The sequence below is a fragment of the Empidonax traillii genome, unplaced genomic scaffold (genome assembly GCF_003031625.1).
Source record: "Empidonax traillii isolate 1590-97213 ecotype Southwest subspecies unplaced genomic scaffold, ASM303162v1 scaffold69:size3087049, whole genome shotgun sequence".
NCBI classification, from domain to species: domain Eukaryota; kingdom Metazoa; phylum Chordata; class Aves; order Passeriformes; family Tyrannidae; genus Empidonax; species Empidonax traillii.
This window is the reverse complement of record NW_020955262.1, coordinates 340,963-359,165: the sequence shown is the minus strand read 5'-3', so window position 1 is coordinate 359,165 and position 18,203 is coordinate 340,963. Positions and strand designations below refer to the sequence as shown.

Genomic DNA, 18,203 nt, shown 5'->3' with positions numbered 1-18,203 from the left:
CTGAAAAAGGTCAAGAATCTTATTCTAAAAACCCATATCTTTATGCTCAAAGAAACCAGGCAAATGTATTCTTTATAAAACAGAACCTGTCCTTTAGATTTTTTGTATTCTACTTCCAATTCAGAAAAAACCATCAGCACCCTCAGGGCTGGGAGGGAATGACTACATGTTGGTCCTGCTGTGAAGGTGGGTGACTCAGTTGTATGCAGGTACTGCTGAATCATCTAGGTTCAGTGATAAGTCAAGCAGGATCCAGAACCACTATTTGAATATGTCCCAAGTATCAGAGCCCAGTATATTGGTGTCTAGAAGAACGTTTGTTTGGCACTTCTCAAAAGCAGTATGTTGCTCAACTGTAGGCGGTGCATATTAATTAGTATCATTACTAATCTTGAAGCAGAAAGGTCAAGAACTAAGTGGGCCCCAAGACTGACAAGTCTTTATTTCTAAAGGAGTCTTTCTGGAAGAGGTCCCAGGAAGGTAGGTGGTAAATAACATCCTACGATGTTGCCCTGTTGCCAACATTTTTTTCCAGTTTCAAGAGTTTGGCAATTTCTTGAAGACAATTCAAGGCACTAATGATTTCCCCAAAATTTACATCAAGCTGCTTCAGTTGGGACATAGCATGCATATTTCTGTCTGCTGGATTTAGAGATTTAAATATAGTCTGTAAGTGCTGTAATTGAATTAAACGAAAGTAAAATCCATGACCCAGAGGGCTAATGTCAAACAGGACTAGCCTCAAAAATTATGGATTTGTCATATAAGCTGCCCAGAAAGCATTTGAGAGTTAAAAAGCAATAAGGTGCTTTAGCATTGTAAATATATTAATTTGTAGAGATTCTCAGATAATTTATGACGTGAAGCTTGAATGCTGTGGATAATGTGGTTGTTCAGTTACAGCTCTGATGACATTAAACATGTTGCTGCCTTCATCCTAGACTAAGGGTCATGCACAGGGACAGGATTCACACATCCCATTTCTTGACGAAATATCTGTGCAAAAAGTACTATTGTTTTCAGCTTTATATGTAATCCAGCATTAAAACTGCATTGTAATTTTCAGCTTCCACACTTATGGCCATCAGTAGACTACTTGTTCTTCTGAAATTGGACTACTTCACTTTTGTTTAACTCCTTTGGAAATGGCCATATCAGCTACAGATTGTCCCTCCTACAATACTTTCCTACTATGTCAGAAGAGCTCTTGAAAGCCAGCTTACAAAATTCAGGATTTTAACTTGAAACATACTTTGAAAGATATTTACTGTTTTAATTGCCAGTCACTTCTGAAACGTTGCACAGGACACCAACGCTTTCTTACTGAAGGTCTATTAGTGTAATAGGGATCTTTTTTTAATTGCTTCTCTTTGGTTGGAACTGATTGATCAGAACTAGTAGCCTGAGATTTTAAAGAACGGATATAATGACTGGCAAGAAGGTGCTCAGTCTGCTCATGAGTTAGACTCATCAGGACACTCAGAAAAAATGCAGAGGTCAGTTCAGTAGGTCAAGTAAACTTCTGTTGTCTCAAATGTTCATAGAGAGTGAGATGCTGAGTGGCCCTTGACTGAATGTTTAGCCCTTGGATTACAAGGAACAGTCTCAGTTATGGTGACACAGCATCTCAAATACCCGAACATGGAAGACCTGGAGATGCATTAACCTGTATCTCTACCTCAAAGAACTGCTTGTCATTCATTAGTAGGCCATCAAGCTAAGACCATTAGCTTTTCTCAATTTTATTCAAACTGCTGCTATTCATAAGGTATCAAACAAATATTTCTTTACTCAGTCTTCCAACTTACAGCACATTCTCTGACATGTGCTAGTTATGTCCATGTTTAACACCCCTAAGAAGATATCAAGATTTTATGTGAAGAACTAGGACTTTTCATTACTTTTCCAAGAAGCTGGTTTCAATATTTAATTTTTCCATGCCATTAAAAATTTCAGATTCCTTCTGCAGTTTGAATTTCTTTGGTACTAATACTTTTTTTTCCTGCATGCTTAAATATTCTTTTTAGTGTCTCATTTTTTCTATTCCTTTGATAAAACATTTTCACTCTGTTTTGTAGAAGGTACTCAGCTTTATCCTTCCTACCTGTCCAAATTAGTATTTTTTTCTAACTCAAGAAATCCTTTTCATACGCTCTTCCCACTAATTCAGAATTATATAAAAATATGATATAATAACTACAGCTACCAATGCTGCATGAAGTATTTTAGCATCAATCTTGTTTATGTAGTATACCAGAGTAATTGTTGCTTTGTGGACCTCTCAATCTACACTCAAGTAGAAAAAGAAAAAGGAATTAACTGCTTTTGCTACTGCTCTCCATGGAAAACTCTTATCCAGTTGCTTGGTCCTGTGAGCACTTAATCCTTCCTGATCTTCATGGATATTGGTTAGATGTGGATGGATTTGTTATGAATAAACTTATTAATCTCTCAAATTACTTCCAAACCCAACAAATGTGTAAAACCACTTTAGGCCAGACTGACTAGTGCAATAGGGAGGTGGATTCCATCCTGTTTCAGTGCATAGGGCATCTTCTCTTTCGCCAGATCTGTATCCCTTATCACAGGAAAACCGCAGTATTTCCAATTCCTTGTAAGACTTCTTCTGAGAAGTTACATATCCATTCAGAATTTCTGGCACATCACAGATAATACCTGAAATAGAGAAAGATAAAAATCCATGTGTTTTTGTTTACTTTTATTTGCTAAGCATAAAATCCTCTTGTAATAAAGTTGGGGGGGGGTGTTTGTTTGTTTGGTTTGTTTTTTTGGGTTTTTTAAATTTGAATTCACAAAAACTTTTTGCATTTGGAAACTGTTTAAAACTTGAGAACTCTTCAGTGACCCAATTGTGGATTCCAGGTAGTAAGTAGCACAGCATCAGTTGCAAAGTGATTCACAAGACAGATTTCAGGGCTTTGCTTTGGATTTTAATGGAACTCAGAATCAATATTTAATGCAGATTATATTCCAAAATCAGAAATTAGGTTAACTGAAATCTAGGATTTTTCTTTTTTTCAGATAATTTAATTTGTTTGTAGTTTCCAGGAAACCTAATGCACTCTCATAGCCAGTAGATTATTAGTTAAATCATTACATCAAGAGGAAAAAAGAATTAAAGTATCTTGAAAACTGACACTAGAATGCTTAACATTATATAAAAGAACATCAGCAATCCTAGCTCCTTACTAAACCCAATAAAACCACCAAGATCTTGCAGTTTCCTAAAACAGAATTCATAAACCAAGAAAATATTCAAGGCTTTGCTTCCTAGGTCACAGAGTAGAACATCCAAGTTCTCTTGGATTCCTTTGCTGAATTTACTTTGTATTTAGGATGAAATATAGCTCCTTGGAACTGTCATTGTTTAATGAAATTCACCATATTCTGCAAATGTTATAAGCACATATGTTTAATTCTACTTTATAATGTGGGATTATGCTACAAATGATAATAAATGGGGATTTCAAAGCAGCAAAATGCAGCGCTGAAATTGTAAACAAACCATACATTTATCTGCCATCCTGACACACATACTCTGCTCTTCTAAGCACATACTTCCTGATCAGATAACATATCAATAACATAAGAAACTTGATGGTCTGAGTATTTAAGTGTTTGTTACCATAATCTTCCTGGGATTCATTCTTACATACTGATAATCCAATCCCAGACAATCTCTGTTCTCAAACTGGGAGGAATCCACCTGTACAAGCTGCAGGCAGGGGAGGTAGAATCATAGAATCATAGAATAGATTGGGTTGGAAAAGACCTCCAAGATCATCAAGTCCAACCCCTGATCCAACTCCAATTACTATATCATGGCACTAAGGGCCACATCCAATCTCTGCTTAAAAACCTCCAGGGATGGTGAATCCACCACCTCTCTGGGTAGGCTGTTCCAATGCCTGATAGCATGGGGTCCACTGGCTGAAAAGCAGTTTTGCAGAAAAAAAGATCCTGATGGACAAGTTAAAAAGCGGCCAGAAATGTGCCTTTGCAGCAAACAAAATAAACAGCATCTTGGGCTCCACTGGGAAGAGTGTTGCCAACAGATCAAAAGAGGTGATACTTTCCCTCTACATCTCCCCAGGTTTGAACTCTCCAATGGAGGAAAGATATGGACATACTGGAGCAAATCCAGTGAAGATAATTAAGGAATTGGAAAAACTGACAGATTAAAAGAGATTTAAGAGAGTCTAGAAAAAACGAAGGCTTGGGGTGGGGGAGGGAGAGTCTTTTTTATATGTGTAAATTCCTGAATTCTGTGGGGCAGGCAGAAGTAAAGAAAATGGAGCCAGACCTTTCCCACTGGCAGCCAGCCATACGAGGAGAATGGGCAATGAATTGAAATATGGGCATGAATTGAAATATAGGAAATACCACTGAAACATTTTTACTAAACACTACAGTTCAAACACTGTAACAGGTTACCCAGGGAGGCTGTGGAGTCTCCATTGCTGGAGATATTTAAAAGCTGGAGATATTAAAAAACAAGAACATGTTCTTGAGCAACTTGTCCTACCTAATTGCTCTGAGGGAACTTCAGAGGTCCCTTCCAACCTCACCTCTTTTGTGATTCTGCGGTTCTGTAAACATGAACCTTCTAACTTGTAAAAAGAAGAAAGAGAAACCCATCAGGATTTTTTGGTATTCTGTATACCCTAAGATTAAAAACCCTACTTGTTTATTTTCAGTTCACGAAGATTCAGAATCACTTCTAGTTACTTTGGTTAAATTAACACTGAAGTGATTGAATCTCTGGTAGACGTACCAAAGTTATTTTCAAAGAATTGGACTGCAGTCTGGCAAAACAGTCAGCCTGTAGCAAAAATGTGGAAAAAACAGATGGTCTATTATGATTATATTAGCATCTAATATTATTACATTTCTCTTTCTTATCCTACTTCTTCTTCATATACACAATGGAGATTGTTTACAGACAAACTATGTTTAATTGCCGTGAAATAAAGTAAAAGCTTTGTAGCTTCCCATGTGGTAATCAGTCCTTAGGAGACTGTGAAAATAAAGCTTCTTAATTACACATTGTAAGTAATGTCCTTTTTACCTTGGCACTGAGGCACATCATCACTCCATCTTCCATCAGATGAGCAAATTATTTCTTTAGCTCCAACAAGCTTGTATTTTGCATTACATTCAAAATGTACAACTTGGCCAAAGGAATATTCTTGGTCTAGCTCAAATACACCAGCCATAATTATTTTTCCATTTTCTGGTGCCTCTACAGGTAAACACTTTACCACTGGAAAAATAAAACAGAAAGAAAGGAAAAAAAGAAGTAATTTTGAGGTCTAGTCTGCAAAATAAATTGCCACACAAAAAAAGTGAAAATACAGAAAACTCACTGTAATTTCCTTACACATTTTAAAAATATACTCTTTAGTTATGTATCCAGATACCATTTCCAGCAGATATAACACAAACCCCTAAGCAAAAAGATCAACTGACATAGGAAGAAGCTTGTAGACCAGCTCTCATCATCCTCTTGTCTGCCCTTGAAAGCTAAAGACAGAGCACCCACTGAACTAGATGGCCTCCTGAGGCCTTGACTGTCATACAGGGCCATTAAAATTTGTCAAAATTGGTTGACTTAGTTTATAGTTGTGCCAAACTGAATCTGCTATGGACAGATACCTGGAAGAGTGCTGCATTATAGGCTGACAATAGTTCAGCTATTAACTAAAATCCTAGTTGAGGTTATCAGCAAAATTATGTTACTAAAGTAAACAAACACAGTGTCAGCCATTAATTTAGACCTCTAGCATCTCACAGTTTTGGACCTGCGGAAAGAAGCAAGAATTAACATATGTCATCAAATATTTCTTATTAAGGGGGAAAATTACTATCAAAACTCATTCTTAAATGTTCACACATAGACATCCCTGCGCAGGTACAAAAGTGGCTTGTGTTTTGTCTACCAAAGTTTCAACTTCTCTCTGACAGCACTCACCATCTTAAAAGTCATCTGCCTTTTTTGTGAGCTCATATTCTGTCTTCTAGGTTCCTCACATTTAGGACATTGAACAAAAAACTTTCTTTCACAAGCAATCTTATTTCAATGAAAAGGCAACCATGAAAGGAATATCCATCTTAGGAGGACTTTGGAATTGCAGTATCTTGGTGACATATAACAGAAAAAGCTGGAAACCCTTGCTCTACACCATCCAGACAGACCTGTACACCTAAGTTTGAGGAGGTTAAAATCCAATAAAATAAATGTGACGTTATCTACATCCAAGGAAATGTCAAAACACAGACAACAAACTCTAGACAAGAGAAAAGTATCTACTTTCTTTTGGGATTCCTCACTTACAGACCTTTTCTTGATATCAGATGCTTAACCTAAAGAAAAAGGTCATTGCTGTCTACATGTATTAAAAATAGACTAGTTAAAAATTATAACATCAAAGATCAGGGAAGCATCATCTGAGCCATCCAGTCTATTGAGTCTTGATGTCTGAGTCTCTCTTGCTCTCACGCTAGCTGACTGAACGTCTTTCACAATATTCTAATAATAGGGAGAAGACCTTGTAACAAAATCTGAATGGTTAGGATATTCACAAGGGTGGAGGAGGAAACCAGCTAGAAACACACATGCCTTCATACTCCTTTGAAGTGCAGAGTCCCAATTACCTTTTGAAACCATGTTTTGCTGGCAGCTACTCTGTCAGGGCCTTCAGGCAAGGCAGAGCTTTAAACCATTTTGGAAGTGACAGGACTCCATTTCATGAGTGGTTTTTAACAGAAGCTTATTGGACTAAACTGGCTGAGCAGTCATTGTAAGGGTTTCACTGCTGCCTAACTTGAATTTAAACATATGTGAATTAACACCTGTAAATGATCACAGACTAGTTTCTAGGTAGTTTCAGACAGATAATTAAATAAATAAATTAAATAGAAAATAAACCCCCATTTACCTTCACAGTAAGGGATATCGTTGCTCCATCCATCTGCTTGACACTCACGGTAATTTCTTTGGCTGAGCATCTGGTATCTTACCAAATAAAAAGCAAACAATGCTAAAATACAGTTTCATTATGTGACAGAAACAACAGTGCTGTTGTTCTTGAAGCAAGGGAAGTAGGTGTCAGATGTTTCAGCATAGAACAATCAAAGCGTGACAAAACAGAGTAGTTTTTTGACCTGCATGTCTCCTATTTGTTTTCTCTTAATTGCATATGTGAAAATATAAAATAAAATCAGAAGATAGGAAGGAATTAGTAAGAAGGCTTCTTCATTACAGAGATAGCAAGTTTTGGCTACATAATAAATAACCTAGGGGCAATTTGCACAGTCAGTAGCAAGGAGAAGAAAGCTCCTGATGCTTCTCTTCTGGTATAACTGAAAGCCTTGTGACAGCATCCACATAGGACTTAATCCAAAACATATGTGTCATGCTTTTATGAGGAAGTATACATCTTAAGTCTGAGGGCAACATGGCCACGATGCCATGGCTTCTGCTTGGTTTGAAATGCAGTCAGAGGAAGTACAGCTGGTCTGAAATGACAGTGATGAATGGAAGTTAAGGGATTAAGGAGAATATTGATTTTTGAGCTCTCTTTGTGCAACCCGGATTAGATTCCGGTAACGTAACAATGGCAAATCATGGCTAAACTGCAGCGCAGGCCGAGAGCTGATTTGTGTTTCAAGAGGGGAGATCCAATTACAGGCACACTTAACTAAGCACAACACCATGTATTCGACTTGCTGGGGTTTTCATTGGAGAAGATGAATAGAGGAGGAAGGGAGAAGAATTTCTTTCAAGCATTCAGTGAAGAAACACTAGTGAGTCTACCAGAAATGTCTTCCTTCAAACATTTTTTACCATACATTTTACTTCATAATGCAAAAAATGATTGAAGCAGGACCGACGAGTTGTGGTTCTGAAGAGGAGATTGTTGTATGGCCTAATGACTTCTCTAACACAACTGCATCCTGGCTGCCTACTGGCAGCACAGATTCCAGCATACTGACCTGCACTTCCATCTGAACTGGCTGGCTGGTAGAGTCATGATGCAGCTTTACAGACAGGTCACTATTTTTGTTTTCTACTCAACAGCCATGATTTCAAGTTAGATAAAGCCTTACATATTTTAGACACTTTGGATGAAGCATCAAGTGCATGAGTTCAGTTACTCCAGTAGCACCAGACAAGAGAAAGAGTTATCCTTAGTATTAATGTAATTGCAGAAATTCAAATTCATCCATAAGCAAGAATTAAATACCAGTAAGATGCTTTACAGTTGCATTACAGAGAATAAATATATAACTGACACTATCATTAACACCTTATGTTAATTCTCATACATTGAATTAAACAAGTATTACCCATCATTACATCTGTACTCAACTCTGGCACCAAATACAAATTCATGTCCCACGGTAAGTTCAAAGGAACCAAACTGAGCATCTCCAGGATGCCCACAGGGCTTATCTGGTAAAAAAAAAAAAAAAAAAAAAAAAAAAAAAAAAAAAAAAAAAAAAAAAAAAAGAAAAAAAAAGAAAAAAAAATGATGATGAAGAAGAAAAAAATACTTACACCATACATAGGAACGTGAAAATGTGAAAGACAGCATTTTCTCAGTAATTAGTAGTGAGTACATACCTTTCAAAAAATTTAAAAATGCTCAGCGTTAGTTTGATTAACACCCTCCTTTTTTATCAGTATTTTCAATGAGAACATATTGGAGTATGCATGTGCTCCTTAAAAAAAACCAAAACCCAAACTCCAAATTAGCTGGGTTTATTCCTTTAAAAAGGCTGCGCTCATCTTAAGTTTTATGACAAATTTATGGCAATGTTTCATGCAATTTGTGACATAAACTTGTTCAAAGCTTCAACTAGAGAATTCATCCATGATTGGAAATGAAATCTGATGGGGAATGTGCTGAGGAAAGAGGGGTGATCTAAAGCCACTGGAGTATTTTGGTCCTTAGTGCTTTTTGCTCAAAGTTCCCTGTAGGACTTTCTTAACTCTTTACCCTGGATTCCCAAAAGAATGGCAGAGATGAACACACCATCCCTGTCATTCATGCTCTTTTGATGCTACAATATGGACTGCTAAATAAACTGCACAGCTAAAGCCTATCAGTCCTCCTCAGAAGTCTTTCCTGGTCCCTGTTAATCAAGGCAATTTCATTTCTTAGGGCATATCAACATCCTTGGTTTTTTTCCAGTCAAGAGGTGCTTGAGTAGGCCCTACACCCACTACAGTGGGATTCAGAGAAAATGGAAAACTTGTGATCAGTTTTCCTGTCTACTGTGGTCTATCCTGGAAAAGGAATGTGTTCCCTTAGCCTGTGGCAGAGCATCCCTTCTCTCTTCCCACTCACTCCTTGCCGGTGGCGATAGCTGCTCACTGGGTGGCAGTATTTGCTAAAATATGGCACTTAAAACTACATCAAGTTTTGTATAGGTTCGTGTTCACTGCGTAGTTAAACAAGTAAATCTAAAAGCTGAGATGGTGACTAAATAAAAAATGTAAAACAAATCCAGTAGCAACTTTCTTAATTAATTCTTGATTTGTATCAATCTCTGGTTGAAGGACACTTAGAACTTAAATTTATATTATAAAACCAAAAATTTTTATTCTACTAGTAAAAGTTTTGCATGTTAGATACGCAAGAAAAACCTGTCATGTTTCGAAAATTCCTTTGTGTATAAAACTCAGTTATTATAGAAAAGAAGTATCTGCTGACTAACGATAATAAACTTCTATTTCTTTGCTAATGAATTCTCTATGAGGTTGTGAGATACTTCTAAACTCTTAACACAGTACACTAGAGATAATAAATAGTAGCTCTCATCCTAATCGTGAATTACAGATTAAAAGAAAAGGCAGGAAAAAATAATACCCCACTTCCAAGAAATTATACCATTCACAGAATTAGTTGAATAAACTGTCTCTTGACTGCATGTAGAAGCTAGGTTAGTGCTTTCTTCTGCTTAGACAGTAAATTTCATCTGCATTAGACATTTAATAAAATATAGGAAGCAAGCTTCTAACAACTTAATAACTGATCTTAATAACAGTTACTAAGGGTTAATAAGGCTGGCCTAGAGTAAGATCTTCTGTCAAGAAAAAAGAAAAATCCTTTGATCTGGAGAAAAGGAAGTTCAAAAAATGTTTCCTTATGCATACATACTTTTTAGGATGAGATTTTAAAGACTATAGAAATAAGTAAGTTACAGGTAAAGACACAATGGCAATTTCACATTAAGGTCACTGGCAAGGAATGCAATCTGTCAGGTCAAATGTTTGCTTGTATTTTGTATAAATACTTACTTCTGCATTCTATCCTTGGGGCCTGCTGCTGCCACATTCCATCAGTGCACTGAAACACAATTCGTCCATGTTTTATATATCCAGGTCGACAATTGTATGTTGCTTGAGTACCATGTGGATAGGGAGGTTTGTCCCATACTTTAGTAGGCACTTCCTTAACCCTCCTAGGAGGAGGTTGTTCACAAGCTAAAAATTTCAAATAAAAATAATGGTGACTGAAGCACACGTTACAAACACCAAAACAATTTTACAATAGAAAATGTAGCACGAAATCCTGGGGACATTTGTGACCAAACCAACATAGGTTTTCTACTTAATCAACAAAATAGGAAACTGACAAGAATCCACATTTTGTAGGAACTGGAAGAGACCTTTAGAAGGACATGAAAACAGCCAAGGAAGCGCCAAGAAACCACACGGGACAGTGATGATTCATGAAACAGATTTTAGTTACAAAGAGTGAGATGAGATTAGTACCCTGGTTCTAACCACAGACACCTCCTACCCTTCCATCTGCAGGAGCTGCTCCATGCCTGTCCTTCCATTGCCACACAGAAAAACTCTGTGCACTCTGTAGAGTTTCCGTGCAAACTGTTTTCTTCTCCAGCCACCATCATCTTTACTGACATTAATTTCATGTGTCATTTGATCAAATCCTGCGAAATCTCCTCTCACCTTTACATTGCCTAAACTTTCTCTCCAGGCTCAGATCACCTGATATTCCAAAACTTATTTTCTCTTGTCAATGAGATTATGGATTACAACAAATGAGCCTGAATCAATTTTATTAAGGAGTTCCTCAACAGCTTGAGAATGAGAAAAGCCAGACTAAAGCAGAAAGAAACAAATGCTGGGAAGCTGTTAATGAAAGACTAAATGATTTTGTTAAGAAACAATTTTTTTAGTTGTTTATGATTATTGAACTAATTTCAGTGACTAATTTTCAGTGCCTGGGTGACTGAAATGTACTCATTTTGAAGGCTAAAACTTTACTCAGCGTAACAGAGTCTGAACAGTCTAGCTAATTAGACAATGACGTCTGTTTTACATCTGAATGTGAAAGGTGAGAATTCATCAAGAATAAATAAAACAACCCCTGAGAAATGAAGCCTTGGAAAAGAAATGAAATCTCTGCACAGAAAATAAACGGGAGAAGAATTATCCACCAGGGAAGGAAATTCCTTGATGAGTACAGAAGTCCTCTCACCAGTTAGCTGCAAGGCTAAAGGATTGAGAAAGCAGCAGTACTCGCACTCAAGCTTTCCTACAGGGTGTCCAGGTGATGCTTGAAAACAGGACTTCAGGAAAAATAATAAGGGATTTTTTTCCATGCGAGGGAGGCAGAGTTCCAGCTTACTGAATTACACTGCGGACATTCCAACCATGGATCAGCTAGCCTGGATTTCTAACACAAAATGAGCAGGAAAAATACTCATTCTTCCACATCAAAATGTGGAAAGTGAATTATACTTGAGTTGTGCAAAGACGCACTCTTGAGCACTCACTATTTCAGTTAGTGGAGTACCTACCAAATTAGAGGAGTAATTTAATAAAATTGTCTAAAAAGCAGGAAAAAAGGAGATTTGTTACAAGAAAAACATGAATAATTTTAAGTGTTCGGTATGACATTCTGAAAACATAAAGAAAATAATGTTAATGGTGAGGTCTAATAACTTTAGTTTGGCTGTTTTAAGTAGCCAGAGGAATTGGACAAGTTTTGGCAATACTGCTGAGGTGCTAAAGGAAGAGTTGCCCCCATGTTCATGGTTTTTCCCATTACTTTAATTAGTATGCTCCATCCTATGAACAATTACATCTGAATAAAAATTATTGCTTCTATGCACTAGAGGGTACTACCCTACTATAAAAAAAGTAGTAGGGACTTACACTTTTCTTAGCAAGATTAAGATACATTTGCCTTCTAACAACCTTTTTGTAAAATGTAGGAATAAGCAAAATGAACAGGAATCATCTAGCTAACTCCTTCAAATGAGTTAAAAATGGTTAGTTTACCCAAGAAAATTCTTTGTAATGATGAGAAAAGGAATTTTTGTAATTCCACATACTTTTTGTTAACCTCACTTAAATTAGCACTTTCAGTTTGCAAGCTGAGAAAGCACACTGAAATCTAAGATTTAAAAAACAGGTTACTGAGTACAGGGAGAGATTCTCTACTCTGTTCCTCCTTCTGAGTTGTATTATATTTTTATTGTCTATTGTGCAGACTGGGCCTCAGTTCCTCTGTCTTTACATAAAAAAACAAAAAAAAAAAGCATGAAAGATAATCTTAATTTCTTCATCATTACCAAAAAATGTTTCCTTCTGGCTTTTATATCAACTCCCTCTGTTCTTTCCCTCTCCTGCTCTGATATTGATGTTATGCATTACCATCAAATGTCAGATTTTATTTATTTATTTATGACTACAGTTAATTATTATATTTTTTTAAATGCAGTTTCTTAGTAGCTAGAGATGAAGAGATTTACTGACAGGATGTACTTCAAAACTCTATGAATTACATCATGCACTTGCCATATGTACTCACCAATACTGGAAGGGTTTTATATTTGAAAGCACACACTAAATGCATACCTTCAAATCCTTCGGTGAAAGACAAGGAGATCTGGAATAATTCATTCAGGATTTACATGTGACTTGACCTCAGTTAGAAATAGCTCAAGCTGCTTTCTTGCCATCATTATGCTGGTAGCAACTTCCACAAAGTCAAGCACAAGCTACAAATCCAAGTAGAAGTGTTTTTGCGTCCTTGAGCAAAAACCCAGCTCTTGGAACAACTCACACTCAACTTCCAGTATGAAGCTTGAACTAAGAATCCTGCATGACCCATGGTAATAGTTGTCCTGGACAAATCAAATTTTTCTACATTCACATTCTTTTGCAATCTCCCTGACCTAAATAAAGCACTGTGAAAACATAGTGCAAATTCAGGCAAACTTTGAGTTCAAGTTCCAGAACTTTTCTGGACTTCTTGGCAAACAAATTAGACTTTATTAGTTGCTTTGAGGCAGTATTTATTATAAGGATGTTTAATTAAGATAAGATATTCCTTTAATTTCCTGATTTTTTTTTAATTTTTCAAAGTAAAATCTATTGCATTGTTTTGATTAATAAGGTCTTCATAATCTTCACCCAAAATTAAAACCAACCTGAATCAAGCAAAGACACACTAGCTCAAACCCACACAGCACCCTTTCCTCAACAGTCTATGCAAAGCAAAAAACAAAACAAAACAAAAAAACCCAACAAAAAAAAAACCAACCAAAAAAAAAAAACTGAGGATAGATTCAACAATATAAATACAAATAAAGAAAAATAAATTCAATAGAGAAGCAGAAAGTGTCAGAGGCTCATGAAAAGATACACAGTATACTAGTATACATTTATCTCATTTCATTTCATAGACCAAAAACAGTCTGTCAGTCAAGACATATTTTATAAGCTTTTCAGTCAATTTAGTAATTGTTCATCTTTCTCAGATCACCTCACAGATTATTCCAGACAGAAATAAATGGATACTTATGGAATATTTTCTGGTTTATTCTACTAATTGTTTACTGGTTTTAGATGTTAGAATAATTAACAAATATAATTAATAAAAATTAGTTACCTGGTTCTAGTTTATACTGACAGTAACCTTTAAAATTTGGGCATCAGACTAATAACAGCAGTAGTTATCCAAATAAATAAATAGGTGAAGTAATACCTATGATATGATAGCAAACACTAAAGGTGCTAAATACTGCCAGAAGAAATCTCAGTCACTGTTGTCAGAAGTTCATAAAAAAGGCTACAATGCCTTTACATATTGCTTTAATTACCATCTTCACATACACTTTAAGAAAGGACTTAGATTTTCTTTCTACATGAAATCTTACCTCTTTCTGCAGAACAGTACATCCAACATAAGAGCAGAGCTGTGTAGCCCAGGAACAACATTCTAGAGATTCAAACTCATCCAACACATTCAGTATTGCACCCTATTTTTTTTATTACTTTGTGTTATTTCCACTCCTATTTTACTCATTAACTGTTCCAAAGACTGACCTTGCAAACCATTTATACTCTGGTTTCAGCAGTCACTTCCCCTAAACCTCTTGCAACACACAAGTATTTCTTTTTTTTTTTTGTTCTCTCTAAACCTTGCTAAATGAATAAATAAATAAAAGCCTGGCAACTTAGGTTGACACATTCCTTTCCTATGATCTGCTTGTTTTTACATCATAGTTTTTTCTTTTTATTTTTTTTTCTCTTCAGATTTATTCCCTACATACTCATATAAGGTTCTTTTTTTAGTATCTAAAAGCAGTTGTACAAATAAATTATTTTGTGATACTTGGTGTGTTGTTTGCTTAGTTAGAAAACACATTAAATGTGTGTAAAAACGAACTTCTCTACACATATAATTCAAGACCTATGTTGAAAACAACCAAAATAAAAGGCAGTAAAAAATATAAAGTGATTTACTGGTCACTCACTGTTTCTTATATAAGAGAACCAACTGCCCAGAGCAAAGGAAATGTACTTGATCAAATTCTTGTTCAATAAACCTAGGTGATGCTGAAACACTTGTTTCAGTATCACATGAGAAATAAGATTGAGAAGATGTGAATAAATTGTAAGATAGATAATGAACTTTCCACAGAGAAATATAAAGACTATGCAAAAAGAACTATATGCAAAAAGAACTGGGCTAACAGAGGAACCTGTCACGGATTCACGTAAACAACAGTCTTAATTAATAGTTTCAGGATATGCCTTGGCTTTATAAGTGCAGACCACTGGAAATGTAGATCGTTTGAAGAGAAATATTTGAGACTGAGAATTAGGGAAAAAATATGTAACACTACAAGGTGCTCATATGAGATGGACACAAACAGGTGCAGACCAGGTACCCCACAGTAGTGATGTCTGACTGGCATGGAGTATACACAGATTAGTCTTGTATATGCTCCCAAAAAACACATAACACATCCTTAAAATTACTGTCTTAGTTAGTGTACTGCTATAGAATAAAAGTAATGTGTCTACAGAACAGATCTCAAATAAAATTTGAATCCCAAAGCATTTAAAGCAGTTAAAACTTCTTGTCTTCTTAAAATGTAGCTGAATTTTTTTTTTTTTTAACTTGGGCTGTGTATTCAGTCCCCAATTCTAAGAAATGGTTTAGTGAAAACTGGCATTTGGCTGTTTCACCCACAAGAACTCTTCAGAGAGCATAATATCTCTTCCTTTCCCTCCCCCTACCCTAGACAAATGACTCATATGTGGAAAATGAACTCTCACCCTGCTCCATGACTCTGTGATGATCGATCTGCATCCATTTTGCAGTTACTCGTGAATATCTGACCACTGAAAAGATATTTTTTGCACCTGTCATAGTCGAGCTCCAAGAAAACAGCTCCTCATAGAACTTCACTGCCCAAATCTATAGTTCCTTTTGTTCTGTGGTACAGAAGCTTGTGCTGCTGCAGACAGACGTGCTCTAAGAGCACCAGGACAGCCCCACTTGTCCCTCTGCACCAATCTTACCACATTACCATAGGTGTCTGTATTCATATGCTTCTGTACCTGTGCAAAATCTTGCAGCATCCTGTAGTGGTGAGGAACTAAGGATGGTTTAACCTTCCCTGTCACAGCAGCACAGTGACACTGCTGCTTTCCAATTCCTTAACTGCTGTGGGAAGCTCAGAGAACCGGAAAAACACTGAGACAGAGTTTAAAAGGCTTGGATTCCAACCCAGATACAGTGGCTCAAACCAATTAGCTGTAAAAATCCATGCAGGAGGCATGGGTTCTATAATTTCTGCAATTTTAAACGTTGTATCTTCTAATGTCATGAAGCTCTAACTGCTTTGGGTCTTATCAAACTGCTTTTGGGTCATTAAACCACTTGCCAAATAAGTGTGCGCTTGAAACACAGTCAAAGATAACTTCAATCACAGCTGAACCAAAACTGGAATTGAAATGGTACCTTAACTTTCCTGACTGCTCCCTACAAATACAGGCAATGTTAAAACTCTTTGAGCATCAGCACGCAAAACTAGACAGATACAGAACTCCTATGAATAAATTTCAGCTAAAAATTAGAAGACTCACCTAACACAGTGAACTAATATTTGTATGGACATAATGGAGGCCTATACAAACAAACCATCTTCAGTCACAAAGCAAGGGACCAGACTCAGTCTCTTCCAGTCTTGTGTTTGTGATTTTAAACCATTGACTAAAATTACCCTAACCAAATGTAAATAAAATCAGGAACCTAAACTTGCTTTCGTTCCTCACCTCTTCCACGGGCTATCAAATTAAAACTAATGTTTTTTGTTGTGTCTGACTTTGTTTAGTCATCTCCAGCCTCTAACAAAACAGAGTGCACAGGCAAACTGTGCCTCAGGACCTCTAAGGCAGGCTAGAGTACCTTTACTTCCTACTCACAAAAAAAAAAAAAAAAAAAAAAAAAAAAAAAAAAAAAAAAAAAAAAAAAAAAAAAAAAAAAAAAAAAAAAAAAAAAAAAAAAAAAAAAAAAAAAAAAAAAAAAAAAAAAAAAAAAAAAAAAAAAAAAAAAAAAAAAAAAAAAAAAAAAAAAAAAAAGCAGAAATGTCTAAGTAGTTATGCAGCCAAAGACAGCTGGATTTTATCTAAGGAAGCAGAGCTATTGCTTTGAGAACTGGCATCACCACACTCAAATATTGCCACAGACACAGCCAGACAGCCAAAATATCACCACCAGAGAAAATATCACCATGAGAAAAACTGCATGTCAAGCTATTACATCATAGGAAAGTACAAGTCAGAAGGGACCTCAGGAAGTTATCTTGTCCAATACTCCTGCGCAAGTAGAATCAGTGCAAGGTCAGAATGAGTTATTCAAGTCTTTGTTCATTCCCTGCTCAATCTGGAGGCTTAACATCAAAATTCAGAGTGTTTGTTCAAACCTGAGTAACTTTGAGAACAGTGTTTGGAAGTCATTTTGTGTTAGGAAGACATATCTGAAGAAGTCAGTGTATTCCATAGGGAACTAATGATGACTAGTAATAGAAGCTTAATTAGCCACTGCCAAAATAGCATCTCTGACCAGTATAATTTCAGCATGTTCTAACAGCATGCTTCCTGTTACACTTGAGTTTAATGATATCCCACAGAGCCCACAGAAAATTCTAGAACCAGTCACTGCTTTGCCCAAAAATTTTCATGAAAATGTGCTATCCCACTGTATTAATAGTGAGATTATCTTTTCATTGTCAACATTTGCCTCTTCTTCCAGTGTCACATAATTTATAACTCCTAATGGCATTTCACACCACATAGTATCTACAATAATCTAATCTAAAGGTGTGAAGTAAACTGCACAGTTTACTTAGTTTAAACCAAAGCAAAGTCAAACTGGTTTACTTAGTTTAAACCAAAGCAAAGTCAAACTGGTTTATATATTTATTAATAGAACATAATTAACTGGCAATCAGTGGGATATACATTCAGCTTCCATATCAGAAATACATCAGACAAGGCACGGTTAATAGACAAAATGGTAATAAGCACCTAACAAATTTCTAAAGAACCTTTCTTCACTAATCTCCCAAAGTTTTAACCATCCACACAAAGTTGTGCACCACCCACCCATGGTAATACACACAGTCTACCTCTCACCCACACCTCCTGTAGGAGCTGTGGGTTCTTAACGTGTACCTGTGCACCTTACAGCCTGCTAATGCACACGCCGAGGAAGAAGCACCACCCAAGATACTACACTTACACCTGTGATAGGTGAAGACACCGGGTTTTTATTCCAAGCAAATTAAAATAAAAGGGAGGTACTAACAAAAAACTATTTCTGTATATTTACTAACTTCTAGGC

General features: G+C 36.3%; 1 protein-coding gene across 1 annotated transcript in view; it reads right to left on the bottom strand.

Annotated features, from left to right (window-relative positions):
- CFH (complement factor H) overlaps nucleotides 1–14,808 on the bottom strand; it is a 30,639-nt gene extending 15,831 nt beyond the window's left edge. Inside the window, exons 1-6 of the mRNA XM_027880420.1 lie at nucleotides 14,224–14,808; nucleotides 10,328–10,513; nucleotides 8,371–8,476; nucleotides 6,960–7,036; nucleotides 5,090–5,284; nucleotides 2,506–2,676 (exon numbers count right to left, since the gene is read on the bottom strand). Of these exons, the coding sequence (XP_027736221.1) occupies nucleotides 2,506–2,676; nucleotides 5,090–5,284; nucleotides 6,960–7,036; nucleotides 8,371–8,476; nucleotides 10,328–10,513; nucleotides 14,224–14,284 (796 nt within the window). The 5' untranslated portion in view covers nucleotides 14,285–14,808. The remainder of the gene's footprint in view (nucleotides 1–2,505; nucleotides 2,677–5,089; nucleotides 5,285–6,959; nucleotides 7,037–8,370; nucleotides 8,477–10,327; nucleotides 10,514–14,223) is intronic.
- Nucleotides 14,809–18,203: the final 3,395 nt, after the last annotated feature.